At 39.2% G+C, this 18,427-nt stretch overlaps 2 protein-coding genes across 12 annotated transcripts in view; one reads left to right on the forward strand and one right to left on the reverse strand.

The window, feature by feature from the left end:
* The window catches only part of LOC144030146 (uncharacterized), an 84,309-nt gene extending 66,271 nt beyond the window's left edge, over nt 1-18,038 (reverse strand). For 10 of the 11 annotated variants that reach the window (XR_013287204.1, XR_013287205.1, XR_013287206.1 and 7 more), the window contains exons 1-2: nt 16,486-18,038; nt 16,259-16,375 (exon numbers count right to left, since the gene is read on the reverse strand). Coding sequence is in view for 8 of the 11 variants with exons in the window: in XM_077536147.1 (XP_077392273.1) it covers nt 16,259-16,324 (66 nt within the window). In the remaining 3 variants the exon portion in view is untranslated. The remainder of the gene's footprint in view (nt 1-16,258; nt 16,376-16,485) is intronic. The other variant, XM_077536152.1, reaches the window with a different exon arrangement.
* dct (dopachrome tautomerase) lies at nt 12,294-18,017 on the forward strand. The gene is made up of 8 exons (XM_077536136.1): nt 12,294-12,793; nt 12,863-13,162; nt 13,530-13,630; nt 13,857-14,023; nt 14,109-14,288; nt 14,364-14,499; nt 14,574-14,775; nt 17,625-18,017. The coding sequence occupies exons 1-8, from the start codon at nt 12,511-12,513 to the stop codon at nt 17,795-17,797; spliced, it is 1,542 nt and encodes a 513-aa protein (XP_077392262.1). The 5' UTR covers nt 12,294-12,510; the 3' UTR covers nt 17,798-18,017.
* Nucleotides 18,039-18,427: the final 389 nt, after the last annotated feature.

Raw genomic sequence — 18,427 nt, forward strand, 5'->3', positions numbered from 1 at the left:
AAATTTTCTGTTGGGGTGTATATAAAGAGCGGTCGATAGATGCTGGGGCCAGACCACACTAATGGCATGTAAATAGTGACATTTATTTATTTATTTATTTATTGTGTCATTATTTCATCACCGCTTAATATTAGACCATGCACTGATTTTGTGCAAATGAATAGTGACACCTATCAGGATATTTAAAATGTGGTTATATTAAACTTCTTTTTTGGATTTTTGTGTCAACTGTTCATTTAACAGTGAACTGTGAAAGTGGGGCAAACTGAGCACAAATGGTGCAAAATAAAACCACAAGGACAAGAACTGTCCTTAGCTGAAAACATATTTTTAGATCAGAAATTAACACCTACATCTTAATGAAATGCTCTCATAATATGGACAGCTATTTCATTAGCATTTATGTTAATTATTTATTTTTTAATTCAATATTTGATATGAACTTCTACACATTTGTCCCTTTTTGTCAAAATATGAAAAATATTTTCTAGATCAAAGTCCTCCATTTCAATGAATTTGATTATCAGTTTAGCCATTCAGAATAAGGACACTAAGCACCAATCAGAACTAAAGCACAATTAAAAACAGTGTAAGCTAATAATGTTGTTCAGTCTGTACAAAGGGACTCTATAGCTCCCACTGCTGTCAAAAGTTGCTCACTACAGTAAAACCTTCACATTTCTATTTAGTCAGCGTCTCAAGGATTATTAAAAGACACCAAGCCCTTTAAAATGGCAAATCGTAAGACTCAAATGCAAAAACTTGAAAAGGGAAAAAGTCCAATGTGAGAGGCTCAATGGAATTTTTTGACAAGAGTTTATGAAAAGACTGTATAGCTTCTTGATATCCACTCAAATCATTAAGTTAATAAGCCAAAAAAAGAGAGAGAGAGAGTCATAGGATTATTGCATGAATCCATCAATAAATTAGAATAATGTCATGCGAGAAGCCCTAAAAAAAAAAAAAATGTTCTTTAAACTGATTTGACATTTTTTTGTTCCATTTCCAAATGACCGCTGGCAGAGATTGCTGGCTTTGGTATTAATTCTCAGGTTTTCAAGGAGGAGGAGGAAGAGGAGGAGGGGGGTATATAAATATATATATATTTATCATGAGAAGAAATAATGAAGTTGAAGAGCCGATGCCCTGAGGAGCAGTCGCAAAGAATTATATCTTTCTTTAACACAGGACACAGGCAAAAAGATAAGTACCTGTCACTTGGCATACTTCTCTGCGACGTGTGCCTATCAAAGCGGAAGATTATTTTGCCCATTACAGCGGGAAAAAGATCTTGGGGGCTCCGAGACTGCACCTTTAATGACAACCCATCATTGAGTGAGTGTGCGAGTGAGTGAGTGAGTCCTTCATGCCAGCGGTTGTGTAGGCACCCTCGCGCTCACTCCTCAAAGAGCAACTATTGCCAACATTCATTCACAGAGATTATTTATTTGCTTTTAACAGGATTACAGGAGTGCAGCGTGCGCATTGTAATATCGCAGTTTAGCAGTCAAATGCTTGCAGACTTGTTGTAATTAACAGAATAGATGCTTGCCAAGTGATATGTTGCCGCACGACTAATCTTTTGGAGGGGACAGTCTTACTGTTAGCCTCTTTATGAGAGACAGTAAACTTTGTCATCATGGTTTTATAATCGAGCATTTTTTAATACACTAACTGAAATTACAGACACACCCACAGTATCTTAAAAAGTGCGTACACTCTTCACATTTTTGCAGTTATTTAATGAAACGGCAATTTGACTCAAATGAAAAGTAGTCAGTGTAAAGCTTATGTAACAGTGTGAATTTACTGCTCCCTCAAAATAACTCAAAATTGGCAAGAAAAGTGAGTACACCCCGAAGTGAAAATGCCAAATAGTTAGTAGATAGTTAGTCATTTTGGTTTTACTCACTTTTGTTAGATATTGCATATAATTCAGTGACATCCATTACAAGAATTTCTGACTTATTTAAGATAATGATTGATTGATTGAATTGATTTCATAACAGATAAGTGACGTGGAATGAGATTTTTATTTGTATTTTTTTTCAATCAAATTGCTATTGGACTGACTTCTTACCAGCTCTTCACTGTCATATCAATTAAGATGAGACATTTACAACAATTAGTTTTACAGACAGTTTTGAGACTGCAAAAAATGATTCCAAATATAATTAATCTCAATGGAAAATATTATTTGGAAATCCAAATCTAGCATTATGGTGGGCTTAGTAGTTCTGAAAAAAACAAAATAAAAAGGAAGCTGTATTACCTACTAAAGTGTCCTACTGTCAAAACAACAATTCACAGTGGCATCTTCAGCACATGCATTATCTCAGAACATGCCCCATGAAATGTGCCATTAGTTCTACTGATGAACAAGCATGACTTCATACCTTGATTGGGAGTTAATGTGAAGTGTCCTCAGAACCAATCTATTATGAATGGTCTGAGTAGACATCACAACAGTCTACACATTCCCTTCAGCCAACAGTTATTTGTCAGACAAAGCGGGGTTTACAATGAGGTCGTATACGCGCGATTATCAAATTTGCAGGACTTTTGAAAGTGTATATGGCATATTTTTGTCCACTAAAAATGTTTTATTTAATTTACTCAGCATCTCTATGATAATTTCTTTATGTCAAACAAAGGGTGAAAAAAAAACAGACATCCCTGAACAGACAGCTGAGAGGTTAAATTTTGCAGACTCTTTTTAAGTGCTCTACCAACCACAGACTATGATCAATCTTTTAGCAACAAATATAATTCAAAATCACCTCAACAATCTGTTTTATCCGAGACTTTAAAAGAATAAACTAAATCAGACTGCAGCGGTAGCTCGGTTCAAAAGGTAAAATTCTTAAAGGTTCTTTTCACACACAAAATCAAAATTTTACAACATTATTTATTGGATTACAGCACTTGCAATATAACAATATGGAAGATTTTAAATAGACGGACAATGGTATCTCATTTCTGAAATTGAAATCTACAATAAAGGTCATACAATTCAGAAACTGACTCAAAAGTCACGCACAAAAATAAAAATTGTTTCATCTGACGTAGAATAAATAGGTGGTTATGGTTAAATAGGTTATGTTACACCTTCCGGGTTCCATGAAATGAGTCAATGTGTGATATTCTTAATGTGAAAGGATTGTTAGATAACCGTTTCTTGCAAGCGGTGTGCTACTTCCACGCTGATCGAACAGTTAAGTTGGATGTTTGTTATCAGCTCTCGAGTGGTTTACAGATTTTCCTCACTGCTAAACAGCTACTTCATACATGCGACACATTATTTATTTAGCTTCTGCTTTGTCCAAGCAAACAAATGACAACTTTTGAGGTCTGCTATCATTCACAGAGCATGTTGACATGTTTTTTTTTAGCAAGTTGTAAACAAACTGCAAATACAACAGCACCATATTTTTTTCCCCCTTCCAAAGAGATGGAATCCATACAAGCTCTCACAAGAGACACAAATGGACTTGAACGTCAGAAAAGCAAACAAATGTCAATAACAAGGCAGGAAGGTGTAAAAATATATACAGCAAGAAGAGATTTATGTATGTAGGGCGCTAAAAAAGAGACACAGCCGACGCCTGGTGCTGTCAGGCTCGTTTTCCGTGTTGCGTCATTCACGGCGGCAGCGTACGGTGAGGCCAAATATGGTGATCTCTTGTCACGCAAACAGATGTGGGAATTGTTGGATGTTTGTAAACAAGTTGAAAATATTCCCCCTCTTAATTTGACGCTCAATGCATCCTGACAGTTAATTCCATTCAGGTGGCGTTTAAGATCGCGTGTCACATGCCAGTTCCTTTTCAGGTGAAGTTAGTTGACTAGCGAGACACTAATAAGCCTCTCGCCGCAGTGTAACATTATCTCCTGGGTCTGACCCAGGCTCACCTTTGTCGCTTGTACAGCCAGGATGCCAAGCGATGATAAAAGACCACGTGTGAACGAGTGTAAAGCAGGAGCCGGCGGCACTTTACGCGGTAACATGAACACTTGGAAGGGATACTGAGACAAAGCTCATTGTGCCTCCTAAATTGCTGAACGGCTCCAGGGCTGACATTCAAAACACAACATTGGCAAAAAAAAAGAAAAAAAGAAAACACATGAAATGCAGAAAAGCCAAGCAGGTGGCTCTGAGCGAAACCTGAAATTCAAGTTCCTGGCGACGGCGTCTGACCCAAATTTCCTGGCCCCTTCTTCTCCTTTACGTGCTTGTGCAAGCCCGGGCCCCGGGGTGACATATCCCTTACACAGGGATTGCCAGTGCATTTACATGCAAGCGTGCTTAATGAGAGATCAACAGCGGCAAAGCGCCTTGAATATAAAGCTTTCTTGTAAAAATAATGAGCGAGCGATTGATCCATACTCAAACAAGCCGGTTTGCTGAGCTAATACCAAAGGCAGATTACAGCCCCTTGCCAAAAGTGCCCTGGCGTGCGACGCCTTTCGCTTCCAGGGTCCCCAAATTTGTCATCACATTAGCACATGGTCAAGGAGTACATCCGAGCACTAATCTGCTTTCCTGCACAATTAGTCTCCTTGAAGAAGGCTGCAGACTGACTGCCGGCGGGGGGGAAGAGGAATAAGAGGAAAATCACTGAGTTTCACATAAGATGGATGGATTATTTACAGCCAGTCCAATGTAACCGTCCGAGGTTATTCCCTTTGCCCCTCACCTGCTAAGTCCTCACATTGGATTCTTGCTCTGCTTTTAGCATGCATTGATAAAGCCTTACAAAAGAGGTTTTAGTGAATTGGAGGAGGGAGGGAGCACTCACAGGCACCGTCATTGCAGACGATGGAGGACAGGCAACTTTTTCTTGAATAAAATATTAGATAATTTCATTTCAAACTATGGGGAGAAAGGGAGAACAAAAGAGCAGGAGGGATGGAGAAAGGAAGTGTTTTTTTGTGAGAGAAGAATAAGAAGAATTCAGTGCTGTTTCTTGCAAGGGGGGGAAAGAAAAAAAAAAAACATTGATGACACCAGTTCCATTCTTCCAGTCTCCCCTTTCTCTGCTCCTCGCCTCGCAGCACGGCGGGCTAAGCTGGGAGCTGTAATGTCATTAAATTGCAAATGCTTTTTTTTTCATTTCCGACACACACTGTTTACTTATCTGGCAAAAACATATGTTGGAAGGAATCCGTTAAATTCTGCCCATTGCCTTGGGTGAAAGTGCAATAGAAACGGGCCCACTGAGCTCCTTCTGTCGTCTCCTTTTAGCACTTTGCCTTATCTACAAGGCTGCTTAGCAGCAAACTGGCGAGTTCAATGAAAAATGAAGATACAGAGCAAGATTGGGGAAGAACAGTGAGGGGAGAAATGCTTGGAGAGAGGGTCATCCCATTCCTCTCCATCTGCATAAATGACTATTTTTAAGGCATCTCGGGCGTCTGTATATTTTTCTCACTCTGCCACACATTTAATTTCACGCCCCGTGTTCTGAATATGCTTAAATGCATATCTCTGATGCACCTTTAAGCCAGAGGAAAGAGGATGGGGCGGTGTGGGGGGGCGGCGGCGGCGGTGGCAGGGAGGGTACGAAAGCAAAATTAAAGATAAAATGGTGTGATTTGCACTACAAGTCTATTACTTTATGGCATTTACATATAGTTTACCTCTGCAATTCCAAGATTTTTCACCCCCCCAAACACACGCCACACCACTTTGCTATCAGTATAGTTGGGCATGTATAAATATGTATAAATCTTTGTTAAGCAGGGGGAAAATAGAAAGTTTCAAGGGTGCACTTTCTTGCCTCAACTTCTTCCTCTTGGTGCCGTGACGCTGTCAGCAGACCCGCTGGGAGTGTTCTGCCCCAACAAAGACCCATGAGCCTTCAAGCACTTTGTGCACCATGATCCCCTGACACTCACCCCACCCCACCAAAAACCCTCCAAGGAGTGACTGAGGTGTTGGGGTGGGGGAACCTTTTTCATTGGATACGGTTCTTGTACTATGACAAAAAAAATATATGCTACAACTGAACAAATGTTTATTATTTATTCTCATAACGTTTTGGTGTTACTCAAAAGGTTCTAAACTCTTTTCGAATTATACATAGGGCCGGATTATGTTTCCCCACATGGCCCGCAGGCCATTGTTTGCGCACCACTGCTGTAGCGGAAGGGCCTTATCATATAAGACATGTCATGCAGAGTCCTGTGATGAAAAGCGTTTGCGAGTCTTCGTGCTATCAGGTGCGACAGCGGCAAAGACTTCCAAACCCCGCCCCTTTCAAGGATGAGGATTGGCCGGGAGGAGAGTGGAAAAAAAGGACAGAGAGAGACTATTCAGGGCACGATTCCTTCCCCTCATTGTCTGCCCGCTTCGATTTGAATGCGCTCGCTCAAAAGCGGACGAGGGAAGCGCTTCAGTCCGCCGCATTGTTGCCTCGCTCTCTGCGCTCTTTTTCTATTTGCAATTAAATGCATTTCACATGGAACAACTGTACGGAGCGCCTCGCAGATAAGGGGGAGGAATTCCATTGCCTTTAACCTCGTTTGTAATGCCTTTGCAAATCTGGAGTGCTCTTATTGTGAAAAGTAGGCAATCAAAACAGAGAATTTGAATAGAAAATGCCACACTGCTAAAAGCATTGCTTCAATGAAAATTAAATTGCTTTGAGAATTCTCTTCTTTAAAAGAAAAGGCAATCTTAGTGTTTCGGTTCAAGGGCTTTATGTGCAACATTGTGATCAGAGCGACATCACACACACTGACACACACTAACACGCACAGGGGTCCCAAGCATGGGATGAGATCAGTCAATTAGAATTAATGTCATCTGGTCATTTACAGCTAAACACCCTCCACATTGCATTGTGTTTGCTTTGTGTGCAAGGCGTCGACTGCAAAACCAATCTCATCCCGCAGACATGGCTTTTTTTTTTTTTTTTAAGGATTTGAACGCTGTAAATAACTCCCAAGCCCTCTCTTACGAGGTTTACCCCTGCAGCACTTTGTAACTTATCAGGGCCTCCTTGTGCTTCCTCTAATGCCGGCATTATGCTCAAATGTAAATGGGTAAAGCTGCCAGAGTGGTGGGCGGGAATCACTGAAGAAAGACTCACTCAAGGGGTCTAGCCAATATTCGGATTGGGGTAAAGAAAAATAAACAGGAAATACACAGTATGGTTTTATTTTTCAAAAGACAACACATAGCACTGTTCTGTTATAATCACTATTGTTCTTTCGTGTTGCACAATGTTTGATTGTGAACGTTCATTGAAATGAGATAATGCACGACAAGAGATGAGTATAATCAGTCAATTAATCAACTGCTGATTGTGTGGAATTGATTTGTTTATTGATTGTCTCCAAGTCATTGAGGCAAAACTCAGTGCAGTGCTTGGTTGTAACCAGCAGGGGTGCAATTGAATCACTGTCATTTGATTTGTCTTGAAAATGACTTTGAGACGAGAAAACAAGAGCCCCGAATATTAAGTCACTACGTCTGCTCTTCCATCTCATACTATGAAGATGATTTAGACTAAAATTGTCTTTTGAAATTAAATATGCGGCTGAACACACTTTTTAATTTAAAATTTGTATTTTTAGCCATCTAAATACAAATATTCTTAAAATAACAATTGATTATTAAAGATTATTTCCTTCAAAGTTGATGCAGCAAATTTAGTTGATGCTCATTCTTGCATATGGCAAAGATTTGAGGGATTCTGTCCAAATCTGACTCTTTAAATAAGATATTAAAGTGAATGAAACCTTTTATTAATATTTTGTGCTAAATAATTTTTTTTTTTTTTTTTAGTATTTTATTAAAATACAAAATGGGTTGAATGATTAAATTCCAAATATATATTATCTCCGATAAAGTTTTAACGTTAGCATTAAAAATGTGCCTCTTCTACAATCTATGCAGAAATATAAAACCGACCCACAACAACAACAACAACAACAACAACAACAATTGATTTATCCCAAAGTCAGTCGAATGTCCATCCTTACTTGTAACAGTTCTAATAGGTGAGCACAACTCAAATGCCACTTACACCCAACAGAAGTAAACTTTAATATATTCTGACTGGTGAATGAGGCCAAAGGCTCTGTTTTGTACTTGTAATTTCCATCTCTAATGGTACAAGAGACTGATTAGTAATTAGGACAGCCTCATTTAAATGCATGTAATAAGTATTATAGGTTTCTTTTCTACTGATGAGCCGGGATAGCATCTTCACGTTGGATTTTAACGCATATTGACCTCTAACGACTCGGTTCTTCATGTCCTTGAATTGGCTCCGTAGCGTAATGACTTTATCGTATAGGATCTCTCAACTAATTGACCTCGAGCGTGTTTCCCAGCATAACTATTAATCTTATTTTCCAGTGAATAATTTGAGAAGTGGCTCTCCTCTCACACACACGCGCGCACGCACACACAGACACAGGCTGCTCGGGGAGGGAATGTGTGGCCCCTAGATATTAATTTGGAGATGGATAGGAGTCTTAAAGAGGATTAAAACTCTATACAGGCTACTCATTTCACATGGCTGCCTACCACCCAGGCTACTGTGTTGCGCTCCCAGACGCCGCTCGGCATGGTGGACATTTTAAATGGTGACAGTTAAAGTACAAAGATGTCCAATCCCAGACTATTTCATGGCATATTTGGCCCGCGCATCCTGAAGGAAATTCAAACTGTCAGGGTCGCTTTTCCCTTCCACCGCCAACGAGTATACACCAGATACGGCAACACTGCCCTCCTCCTATTGTCGACTGGTACTGCACCACCATCGCTTCCAAAACAGTATTGCCCTCTTCAAAAAGGACAGCCTGACATACTGAATAGAAAGCAGAAACATGAACACAACTAAAACTTATTTGGACTGTTATGCGAATACAAATTTCAGTGTTTATATATTTTTTTCCATTCTGCAGTGGTATAATGTGAGAGCTGCTCACCTATCCCGCATGCAATGTGAACAACTTACTCCCCCCCAAAAAATAATAAAAACATAAAAAAAAAGTTGAATAAATGCTTCTATAACAGTCAAGGAAAATTGAGTATTGCTTTTGTAAAAGTACATGTTTTGTACAATAATAGTCAAAACACTTCAGACAAGCATACATAGCAATAATTCTGCCATAAGCAATCATGTATTTTTATAATGCTGCAAGACTTCTGTCAGATTTTTAACATTAAGGACTTAAGGAGTCCTGTAATGTTTCAGTGTCTTATTTATATTAATTTTTATTTAATTTATATTAGTTAAGTCTAAATGTCTACTGCCTTTTTTTTTTTTTTTTTTTTTTTTTTTTTTAAAAGACAACCAATCATATGTTTTCACTCTTCATATCCATGTCTCACATTCCATAAACGTTACACTTTGTTTCTCCACGGCTCTTTGGCACCATCCTGTGTTTAGGCAGGAATAATCAAGTCTATTATTAAAAGTACTGTGTGTATGATTGCACACTAGTAAAATAATATTCATCTATCCATTTTCTTAACCGCTTACTCCTCACAAGGGTAACGGGTGTAAAATAATCTTTTTGGCAAAACCTCACATCACAATTTAGTAAAACAATACTACTGGTCATTCCACATGTGTAAGTAAAGTTTTTTTGTTTTTTTTTCATATTTAAAATATTGAAAATCACTTGTTCTCTTCGTTGATGCAATGTTAATGGTTGAACAAACATTTTTGGGGTCTCCTAAAAAGTGACTATTTTGGAGGTACAGTACAAGGTTTCGGCCCGACGCCAGCAATTTACACGTCTTGTATTCCACCTAAATGCACAACTTTAAATGCTGCTTATCTTTCCTTTGATTTGGATTTTTGGACCAGGCTTTTTGATCCATCTGTCGCACGGTGAGCCGCAAAACTGTGACCAATCCAAATCATATCACAATCGCGGTTCATTTTGACACCTTTATTATGTCTCTGCTCTTCCAGAAGCCTGATAAAAGCACAATCATTCCGACATTCCAGTTGACTCCGGGCTGGAATTCTTCTAATCCCCATCAGTCCAGTCAAGCTCACGAGGCCTCTTGTGTAAAAGACTCAGCGGTCACAAGAGCTTTCCCATGGCGCCGTTATGTTATAGTGCAATATTCCTAGGTCCTGAGATGATGAAGTATTTACGGTTGCTATTATTTATATAGTAAAACAAACGAAAATAATAGGAAACACAATCAGGAGTGAAAAGGATATTTACATCAAGCTGTCATTATAACCTTTTCTTCACATTGGCTTGGTAATTATTGCAAAAACAAATGATGACATCAGCTGCAATGAAACGTGGGTGGATGCGTCTTTGCTTTCACATAAAAGCAAGAGGCTCAAACGTCCAAATAATTTTTCCCTCGTTCATGCTGTCGAGTCTCGCTTTGACATCAAATTCCATACTCTGACTTACAGCGTCAGCAGTCACAAGGTGCGCGCCCGGAATGGAATGCGGCAAGCGGGATTGCCGGGTGAAAGAGACAAACCCGGGAGTCATGTGTCTGAATCACAACCAAACTTTGATGCTTCCGTCGACCGAAATGCAGTCACAAGTGCAACAGAAAGGATGCTTGAGGGAGTCTCATGAGCATACGCACAACGCTGCAGGAAGAAATTTAGGACTCATTGATGATTTGCAATGTAGGGCAAATGAATTTATTGTCGTTTTACGACATACAATTGGCTTATATTCAAAAACATGCACGCAAATAAAACACACCTTCATTGCATATCAAAAGTACAGCACATATCTCACACAAATTAGTGTGCAACCTGCACGCAAATAATATATTAGTTAGATTTAGGCCGGGTTAATAGCTTCTCAATATTTAAAAATAAATAAATAAATACATAAATAAATAAGGCAAACAAAGCAGCATTTGGTTTCAAATGTGTTTTTTTCCTAAATGTAGATTCTCAGTCATCCAGGTCATTGGCTCCAGGCGTGGTTAGTAAACAACTCCCCTGCATAACAACAACCGTTTTTTTCATTCACAGCTTGTTCGGTCTACTCCTCCCGTGGGATGAGATCATCTTCGGCAGGAGGGATGTTGAAATCAGATGATAAGTGATGCCTCAAACCGCCGCCTCTTTCAAACCAGAGGTCATTCCTAACCAGAATTTGGCCATTGTTGTCCTCATAGGAATCACTTTTTTTTTTTTTTAAAGATGCAAATGGACTGCTGACTCTGGAATCAAATAAGATGCTCTCCGATGTTGTGCCATGCACTTGTGTGGTGGCTGCTTGATCCCTCTAATGCACTATTTTGCTACACTGCACAACAAAAACCACATTGCGGAGCTTTCTTCTCTGGATTTTGTCAGTCAATACGATCAAATTCAAACTAGAATGGCCACTCAATCACAGCACGCTTCTTTTTTCTTTTTAAATGTAAAGTCCGGTAAACTTTCAAAGATAGTTGTCAACACAAATAGAAAACCATCTGAAAGAATACAAGAATATTCCTAATAGTGAAATAGAGGGAGAATGAGTGTTTAGGAGGGAAACACTTACGGTACAATAATCAGTATTGCCGAAAACTGCTGGATTTTGCTGCTTCACTCGTATTCTATTAAACACAATATTAACCAAAATACCGTATTTAGACTAGTGGGGCTGCATAGAACTTGGTGTCAAAAAAAATTGGGGGCTTGACTTACGCCTTTAAAAAGTAAATGAAATGTTTTAATGTTTTGTTTTAATACAATTTTTTTTATATTTCCATGCACAATGCGTTTGCACAAGTTTATCCTTTACTTGCCTAGATATGACAGATGAAAGCTGGCTTTTTGCAAAGTTATTGATTCCACTGATGCATTACCATTATTGTTGGCAAAATATTTGTAATTTATTATAAGTGACTGATTCCCAACCCTAGCTCTAAGCATAATATGAAACTACATGTTAGTTTTCCAGCGTCATTCAGAATCACATGAATTTGCCTCATGCAACATCCTCCCTTTTGGAAAACAAAGCGGAGTATTCATTGAAAAGTCTCTCCTGCCCTTAGGAGAAAGTGCTGGTATTTCTATGAAATGACAACAGTTGATTATATAATTATCCTGTTATTTTGTGCACTTATGTTAACCCATTTATTGTTGTATATTTTGCCAGTTAAAACCTTAATCTGATTAATCTATTTCAGAGAACCAATTGAATACAGCCTTGATAAAGTGCATTAACGTCTTATGCCTAATGGCCCCTTCAGGGCAAACATGTTTCTCGGTTCACATCTCAGTCCAGTCTGTCAGGTGATCGTCACAAGACCAACTAGTCTAATCCCACCCAGCTCTACTAAAGCCCCAACACAAAATAGTGCCGCCCTTAATGTGCATGAAACCAACTGGAACACAAGATGATTCGACTTTAAGTGCCATTTCCACAAACTTCCTTCGTATCCAACTTGAAGATACACAAGCAGGGGCACCACAACAGAGAGGGAGATTCCAAGGGGAACTAAATTATCAGTTGATCAACAAGCTGATTTTTCGCCACTGACCGGATTAATCAAGCAGGTGGAAAATGACCAGCCTGTTACTTTTCAGCCTTTTTTGCTTCTTCCTGCGACCTGGCGAGGCTCAGTTCCCCCGAGCGTGTTGTACTGTGGAGGGGATTCTGTCCAAGCAGTGCTGCCCCGCCCTGGGCTCCGATTCTGCAAACGTATGCGGCACCCTGACAGGGAGAGGAAACTGCACCGCTGTCCGGGTCGACACCAAACCCTGGGGAGGACCGTACAGGCTCAGGAACGTTGATGACAGGGAGAGATGGCCCACCAAATTCTTCAACCAGACTTGCAGGTGTAATGGTGAGTAATGTACTGGACAGTTAATTAAGATTACACCCCTAATTTTGATATAATTTTTTTGTGTTTCAGGCAACTTTGCAGGCTATGACTGTGGGCGGTGCAAATTTGGCTGGACTGGAGCAAACTGTGAGCAGAGGAAAACTCCCGTCATTCGAAAGGACATCCACACGCTGACCTCTGCAGAGCTCCAGGAATTCCTGGATGCCCTGCAACTGGCTAAAACCACCATCCACCCAGATTACATGATCGCCACCCAGCACTGGCTCGGCCTCCTGGGGCCAAATGGAACTGAGCCCCAGTTTGCCAACATCTCCATCTACGATTTCTTCGTGTGGCAACACTACTACTCCGTCCGAGATACCCTGCTTGGTAAATACTCATAGCTATTCTCGTCAAAATGCTCAAATTTAAAAACAGTGATTATGAGTCGAGTCATGCAATGATTATTAGATTCTCTTATCCTGGTTAAGAAAATCCACAAAAGTTGAATATAACAGTTTTTTTTAAAACAAATAAATGTATATAAATTACAGCAAATAATCGCATAATCCACTGTGCCTATCAGCCTGTTTGTAGCTCATGGAAGTATTGAAGTAGTTGTCGTCTAGGTACTTAGCATAGACTTTTAGAAGCTCCTATCTGTGCTCACACCTTGAACTCAGCTATTTTTTTTCCCATAATAAATGCTAATTTTCCCTCAAATCCGAATGTGATTTCAAAAACTATTTCCGCATAGGCCCCGGTCGCCCATTCAAAGCCATCGATTTCTCACACAAAGGACCTGCGTTCATCACCTGGCACAGGTACCACCTCCTCGGCTTGGAAAGAGACATACAGGTACATCAGAAAAACATGATTTGAACATTAAGTTCGACTTGAATGATTTCCTCAATACATTGACTAAAAGAGAACAGATTTTTGAAAAAAAAAAAAAAAAAGAAGTAATTTCGTGAATACATTATTGTGTCAATCTGTCAAATTCACCTAAATGGAGCCTATCTAAGAAAATCAAAACCAGACTTTCTACAAGGCATACTAATACCCATAAATGTTTTCCCCACAGAGGCTGACTGGCAATGAAAACTTTGCTGTACCATACTGGAACTTTGCTACAGGTCAAAATGATTGTGACGTGTGCACAGACGCTCTGCTGGGAGGCCGAAACCCAGACAACCCCTCCCTCATCAGTAACCAGTCCAGATTCTCTAACTGGGGGGTGGTGTGTAACAGGTCCGCACTGCAGCACTGAGGAAGGTGGATACTGTATGTGGCATGATTGCCAATAATCACTACGTATTTGTGCTCCTCATTCCAGTTTGGATGACTACAATCTCCTGGTGACGCTTTGCAACGGCACCAATGAGGGTTTGATTCAGAGAGGTATGATGAGAGGAGCTAACACGACGATGCCCACCATGAGTGATGTTCGCAGCTGCCTTGGTATCCGGGACTTTGACACCCCTCCATACTTCACTAACTCTTCCTTCAGTTTTAGGTGGACCGTTAGAATAAACACGTTCAGCCATCCATGATTACATTGTACTCTATTAACCAATGTTCGAACACACAGAAACGCCCTGGAAGGGTATGATAAACCCACCGGTGAAATAGATGACACCGTCAACAATCTTCACAACCTGGTCCACGCTTTGCTCAACGGAACCAGCGCTTTGCCTCACTCCGCAGCCAATGACCCCATCTTTGTGGTCAGGGTCCAATTTTACAGGGTGCTCAGATGTCTAACGCTTGGGGTGTTGAAATCTGACTGCTTGCCTTTCAGGTCCTCCACGCTTTCACCGATGCCATTTTTGATGAGTGGATGAGGAGGTTCGTCCCATCCAATGCCAGCTTCCCAGATGAAATGGCCCCCATCGGCCATAACCGGGACTACAACATGGTTCCGTTCTTCCCGCCAATCACAAATGAGGAGATCTACATACCATCAGAGCAGCTGGGGTATTCCTACGCTGTTGCCTTTGAAGGTAAGCAAGTCGTAAATGTCAGAGTTAAAACCTTCTTTTTAAAATCTCAGATATGAGGTGAAATAATTCCTGAATATTTAGCTAAGGTCTGAATATCTGTGGTTTTCATATTTGCTTGTGAATACTTGTTTATATTTGAAAATTATTTTTCGCATTAAATAAAAACTAGCCATCATAGAATATTTACTAACAGGACAATTATGTCGAACAGAGTGGATAGCAACGTTAGCGTAAGACAGTAGAGGTCATGCATCATCCATTTTAACATTTGTAACACGTATCACACAATTACATAAAGAAGTAGTGCCAAGTAAAAATGGTCATTGTGTACTTACCAAAATTTGTGATGAAGACAGAATTTTGAGGTATTGGAAGTAAACACAGCTGACTTGAGTACTGGTACATGACTCTTGTTCTTCTTTCTTCTTTTTTTCTTCTTTTATTATTTTTGTTATATTATTTTTGTTATGGTATTGTGTTTTTTCTGCTATGTTGTATTCCACATTGCCCCCCCCCCCCCCCCCCCCAAAAAAAAGACTAATAAGCAAAAACAAGAGGAAAAACTTAGATGCTCGCTGACCTACGGCATCACAAGATAAGCTGTTGTAATGGATGAATAGGTTAATTTGATATTTCAGTAGTTTCCATTAAAACAACAACACCACAAGCACAGCATGCATGGAAAATTACTTATTTTAAGGTGTGAAAAATCTAAAGTATTACCCATTACAATGTTAAATATAAAGCATTTTTTTAAAAAGACCTTAATAATATGAAATATTTAAGCCTATGATCTATTAAAACATGTTGGGTATGAAACTGTGAATTTTTCACAAATTATGTTTGCTTGTTTTTCCATAAGCAGAATTACTCGTAGAGCCTTTTAGTCAGACGATTTCAGTACAAGACTCAGATGTTATTTCCAAACACAAAGACTCGGTGGGCTTCTGAAGTATGCTTTGCAAAATCAAGGAACATGATGTAAGCTTTGCAACGGTTAGTGAAATGTGAAACACTTTCGCAGGGTACTTGACAGTAACCCTGACACATAAATTAAATGATGAGAGACGCAGCAGTGTAACAAAAGGTCAAGGTTGTTTTGCACCGACTCAACATAAAGGAAGAACAAGAACGAAGAGGAGAAAAGAAATGTGTATAGTGAACAAGTGTCAAATTGAAGGCCTACAGTAGAGACCCTATGAAAGCTTACCACAATTATACAAAATGTGAATTGAACAATGAATGAATAAGCCACCTAGGGAACCTTGATTTTTAACTTATAAATGGCACCGTCATGGTGTCTTTTTCATTCATATAGTTTACGTACGTCAGGCTTCTCTATAAACATACTCAAACCACTTCTAGGCAGCTTCCTTTTAAAAACGTAAATCATAAACAGAAATGTAATTTTGAGGCTGATATTTAAAATCTAATGACGTCACACTGAGGTTGCTCCATAGCAGTAATGAGAAAGACTTTCTACCGTGCCAAAATGTTTGATATGCTTCCAAGTATCGTCCACTGGTCCGGTCGTGAATTGTTGTTGCATCTCTCTGACGTTAGCGGCTACCTAGCTAACTTTTGCACACGAGAAGGTCCCCTGTGGACAACAAACCAATTATAAAACAACCAAAGGGTCCAACTCCTAACACAACACAAACACACAACAAAACATGTTTAACTGTTAACATGTACATTTTATTTGTATACCTGCGTTAGGAGATGCTTTTGTATAACCTCCTTTTTCTTCTTTCACGCTTCACCTACGACGTGAACAGGTGTGCCAAAGTAGTTAGTTACCTCCGAAAAAAATTCTATCCCCTGCCAAGTGTACGCATGTTGTTCAATAAACGCAATAAGAAGACGCGTGTGTTTTTGAGTTTTTGAATCAAGGTTTTGTAACAAGAAAAATAACATTTATAAACAAAAGAAAAGCAAGAACACGGTCGCATTCTGCAATTGACTCTAGGTGCGTTCAATGACTTCGCACGCAGTAGGAAATCTTAAATACATAGAAAAAGCTCAGAATGTTAATGTTTTTCTGTAATCCTTCCTTCTTTTTTTTTTTAAACACGACTTGACACCCATGATAATTTAACCATCTACTATTTACTCGTATTTCATTTTTTTTAAGGACTTTTTTTTTTTTAATCAGGCAGTTGATGAGTCACTTCAAATCTCCATTGTTTTAAAATTCTACTTATTGGATTTATGAGACACTTAATTAGGTACACTTGCACTACTTTGCTCTTTGTTTAAAACAAATGTTATGTATGTACAATTATAGAATGTAAAATACATAGTTTGCTCTTTGTTTAAAACAAATGTTATGTATGTACAATTATAGAATGTAAAATACATGTTTAAAAAAAATGCACGTTGAAAGTCATGAAATGTATTTCTGATATTTTGTAAAGCAATGCAATGAAATGCTTCCATGGTGAAAACAAACAAAGTAATCCTCACAAATGTCAACGATCCAAATCCAATGCTTTTCAATGAGGAGAGCTTCCTTTCACTGAGTTGACCGCCATTTTGACTTGTGACGTAACCTCGGAATTGTCAGTAGCGCTTGTCGTCATTAGGACTTCTGATGAGCTGGAGTCTGACTATTGAGAGGCATAGTACACCCTGGACTGTTTGCCATCCATTGACAGGGCAAAGGTCACATTTTTGAACCCCTAACCTCATAACTGGCATGACAGGCAAACATACAATCCACTGATTGGCTGTCTCTCGCCACAAAGTCAACTGGAATATATATCGGTTAGCGGTATTGAAAATGGATGTAGACAATTCTGCATTTGATCGCCAATGATGACTGTCTTGTCGACTTTCCTTTCTTTCAGATGCAGGAGGATCGGCCGTGTTTGTGGTGGGATCAACTCTCGGGGGAGTCTTCATCGGGCTCCTGGCGCTGCTCCTCATCTTCGTGCTCTACTTACGCCAGCGCAGAAACACGGGCTTCGAACCACTGATAAAAGCGGACTTCACACATAGGAAGTACACGGAGGAAGCTTAGATCCCTATCAGGTTGCAGAAGCAGAGAGAAAAAAAATAAAAAATATCCAGCAAGAGCACTTGATCCAACCTAAAAAAATATGTTGGCCAACACATAAAAATTTAAATGCGGTTCTTAAAGAGATACTTCACTTATTTAGCCCATTATAGCATTAAAAAAGTTAATATTTTGTCCATGATTAATTTTATACTTTCATTATTTTTCACGTACAATGAGTACCTTTAAAAACTCACTTTGCAACTTGCTGTCGACTGAAAATGACATCACAAAGGCTCAGGTAACCAATCACAGCTCACCTATTTTTTTTTTTAGGTTTGGTCATGTGACATTCACAAGCTGAGCTGTGATTGGTTAACTGAGCCCTTGTGATGTCATTTTCAGCCGACAGCAAGTTGCAACATGTGTTTTTAAAGGTACTAATTGTACATGAAAAATGATGAAAATATCAAATTTATTATAGGCAAAATATTAATGTTTGACTGACAAAAATGGCTAAATAAGTAAAGTATCTCTTTAATATTTTGCCTCTAATTAATTTTATACTTTCATTATTTTTCACGTGCAATTAGTACCTTTAAAAACTCACTTTGCAACTTGCTGTCGACTGAAAATGACATCACAAGGGCTCAG

This window comes from Festucalex cinctus, chromosome 11 (genome assembly GCF_051991245.1).
Source record: "Festucalex cinctus isolate MCC-2025b chromosome 11, RoL_Fcin_1.0, whole genome shotgun sequence".
NCBI classification, from domain to species: Eukaryota; Metazoa; Chordata; class Actinopteri; order Syngnathiformes; family Syngnathidae; genus Festucalex; species Festucalex cinctus.

Bases quoted from the DNA above. Each gene is read 5' to 3' on its own strand.
- dct (XM_077536136.1), top strand. From the start codon at position 12,511: ATGACCAGCCTGTTACTTTTCAGCCTTTTTTGCTTCTTCCTGCGACCT. The intron at 12,794-12,862 runs GTGAGTAATGTA...TTTGTGTTTCAG, and splicing joins CCAGACTTGCAGGTGTAATG to GCAACTTTGCAGGCTATGAC. The intron at 14,500-14,573 runs GTCAGGGTCCAA...CTTGCCTTTCAG, and splicing joins CCAATGACCCCATCTTTGTG to GTCCTCCACGCTTTCACCGA.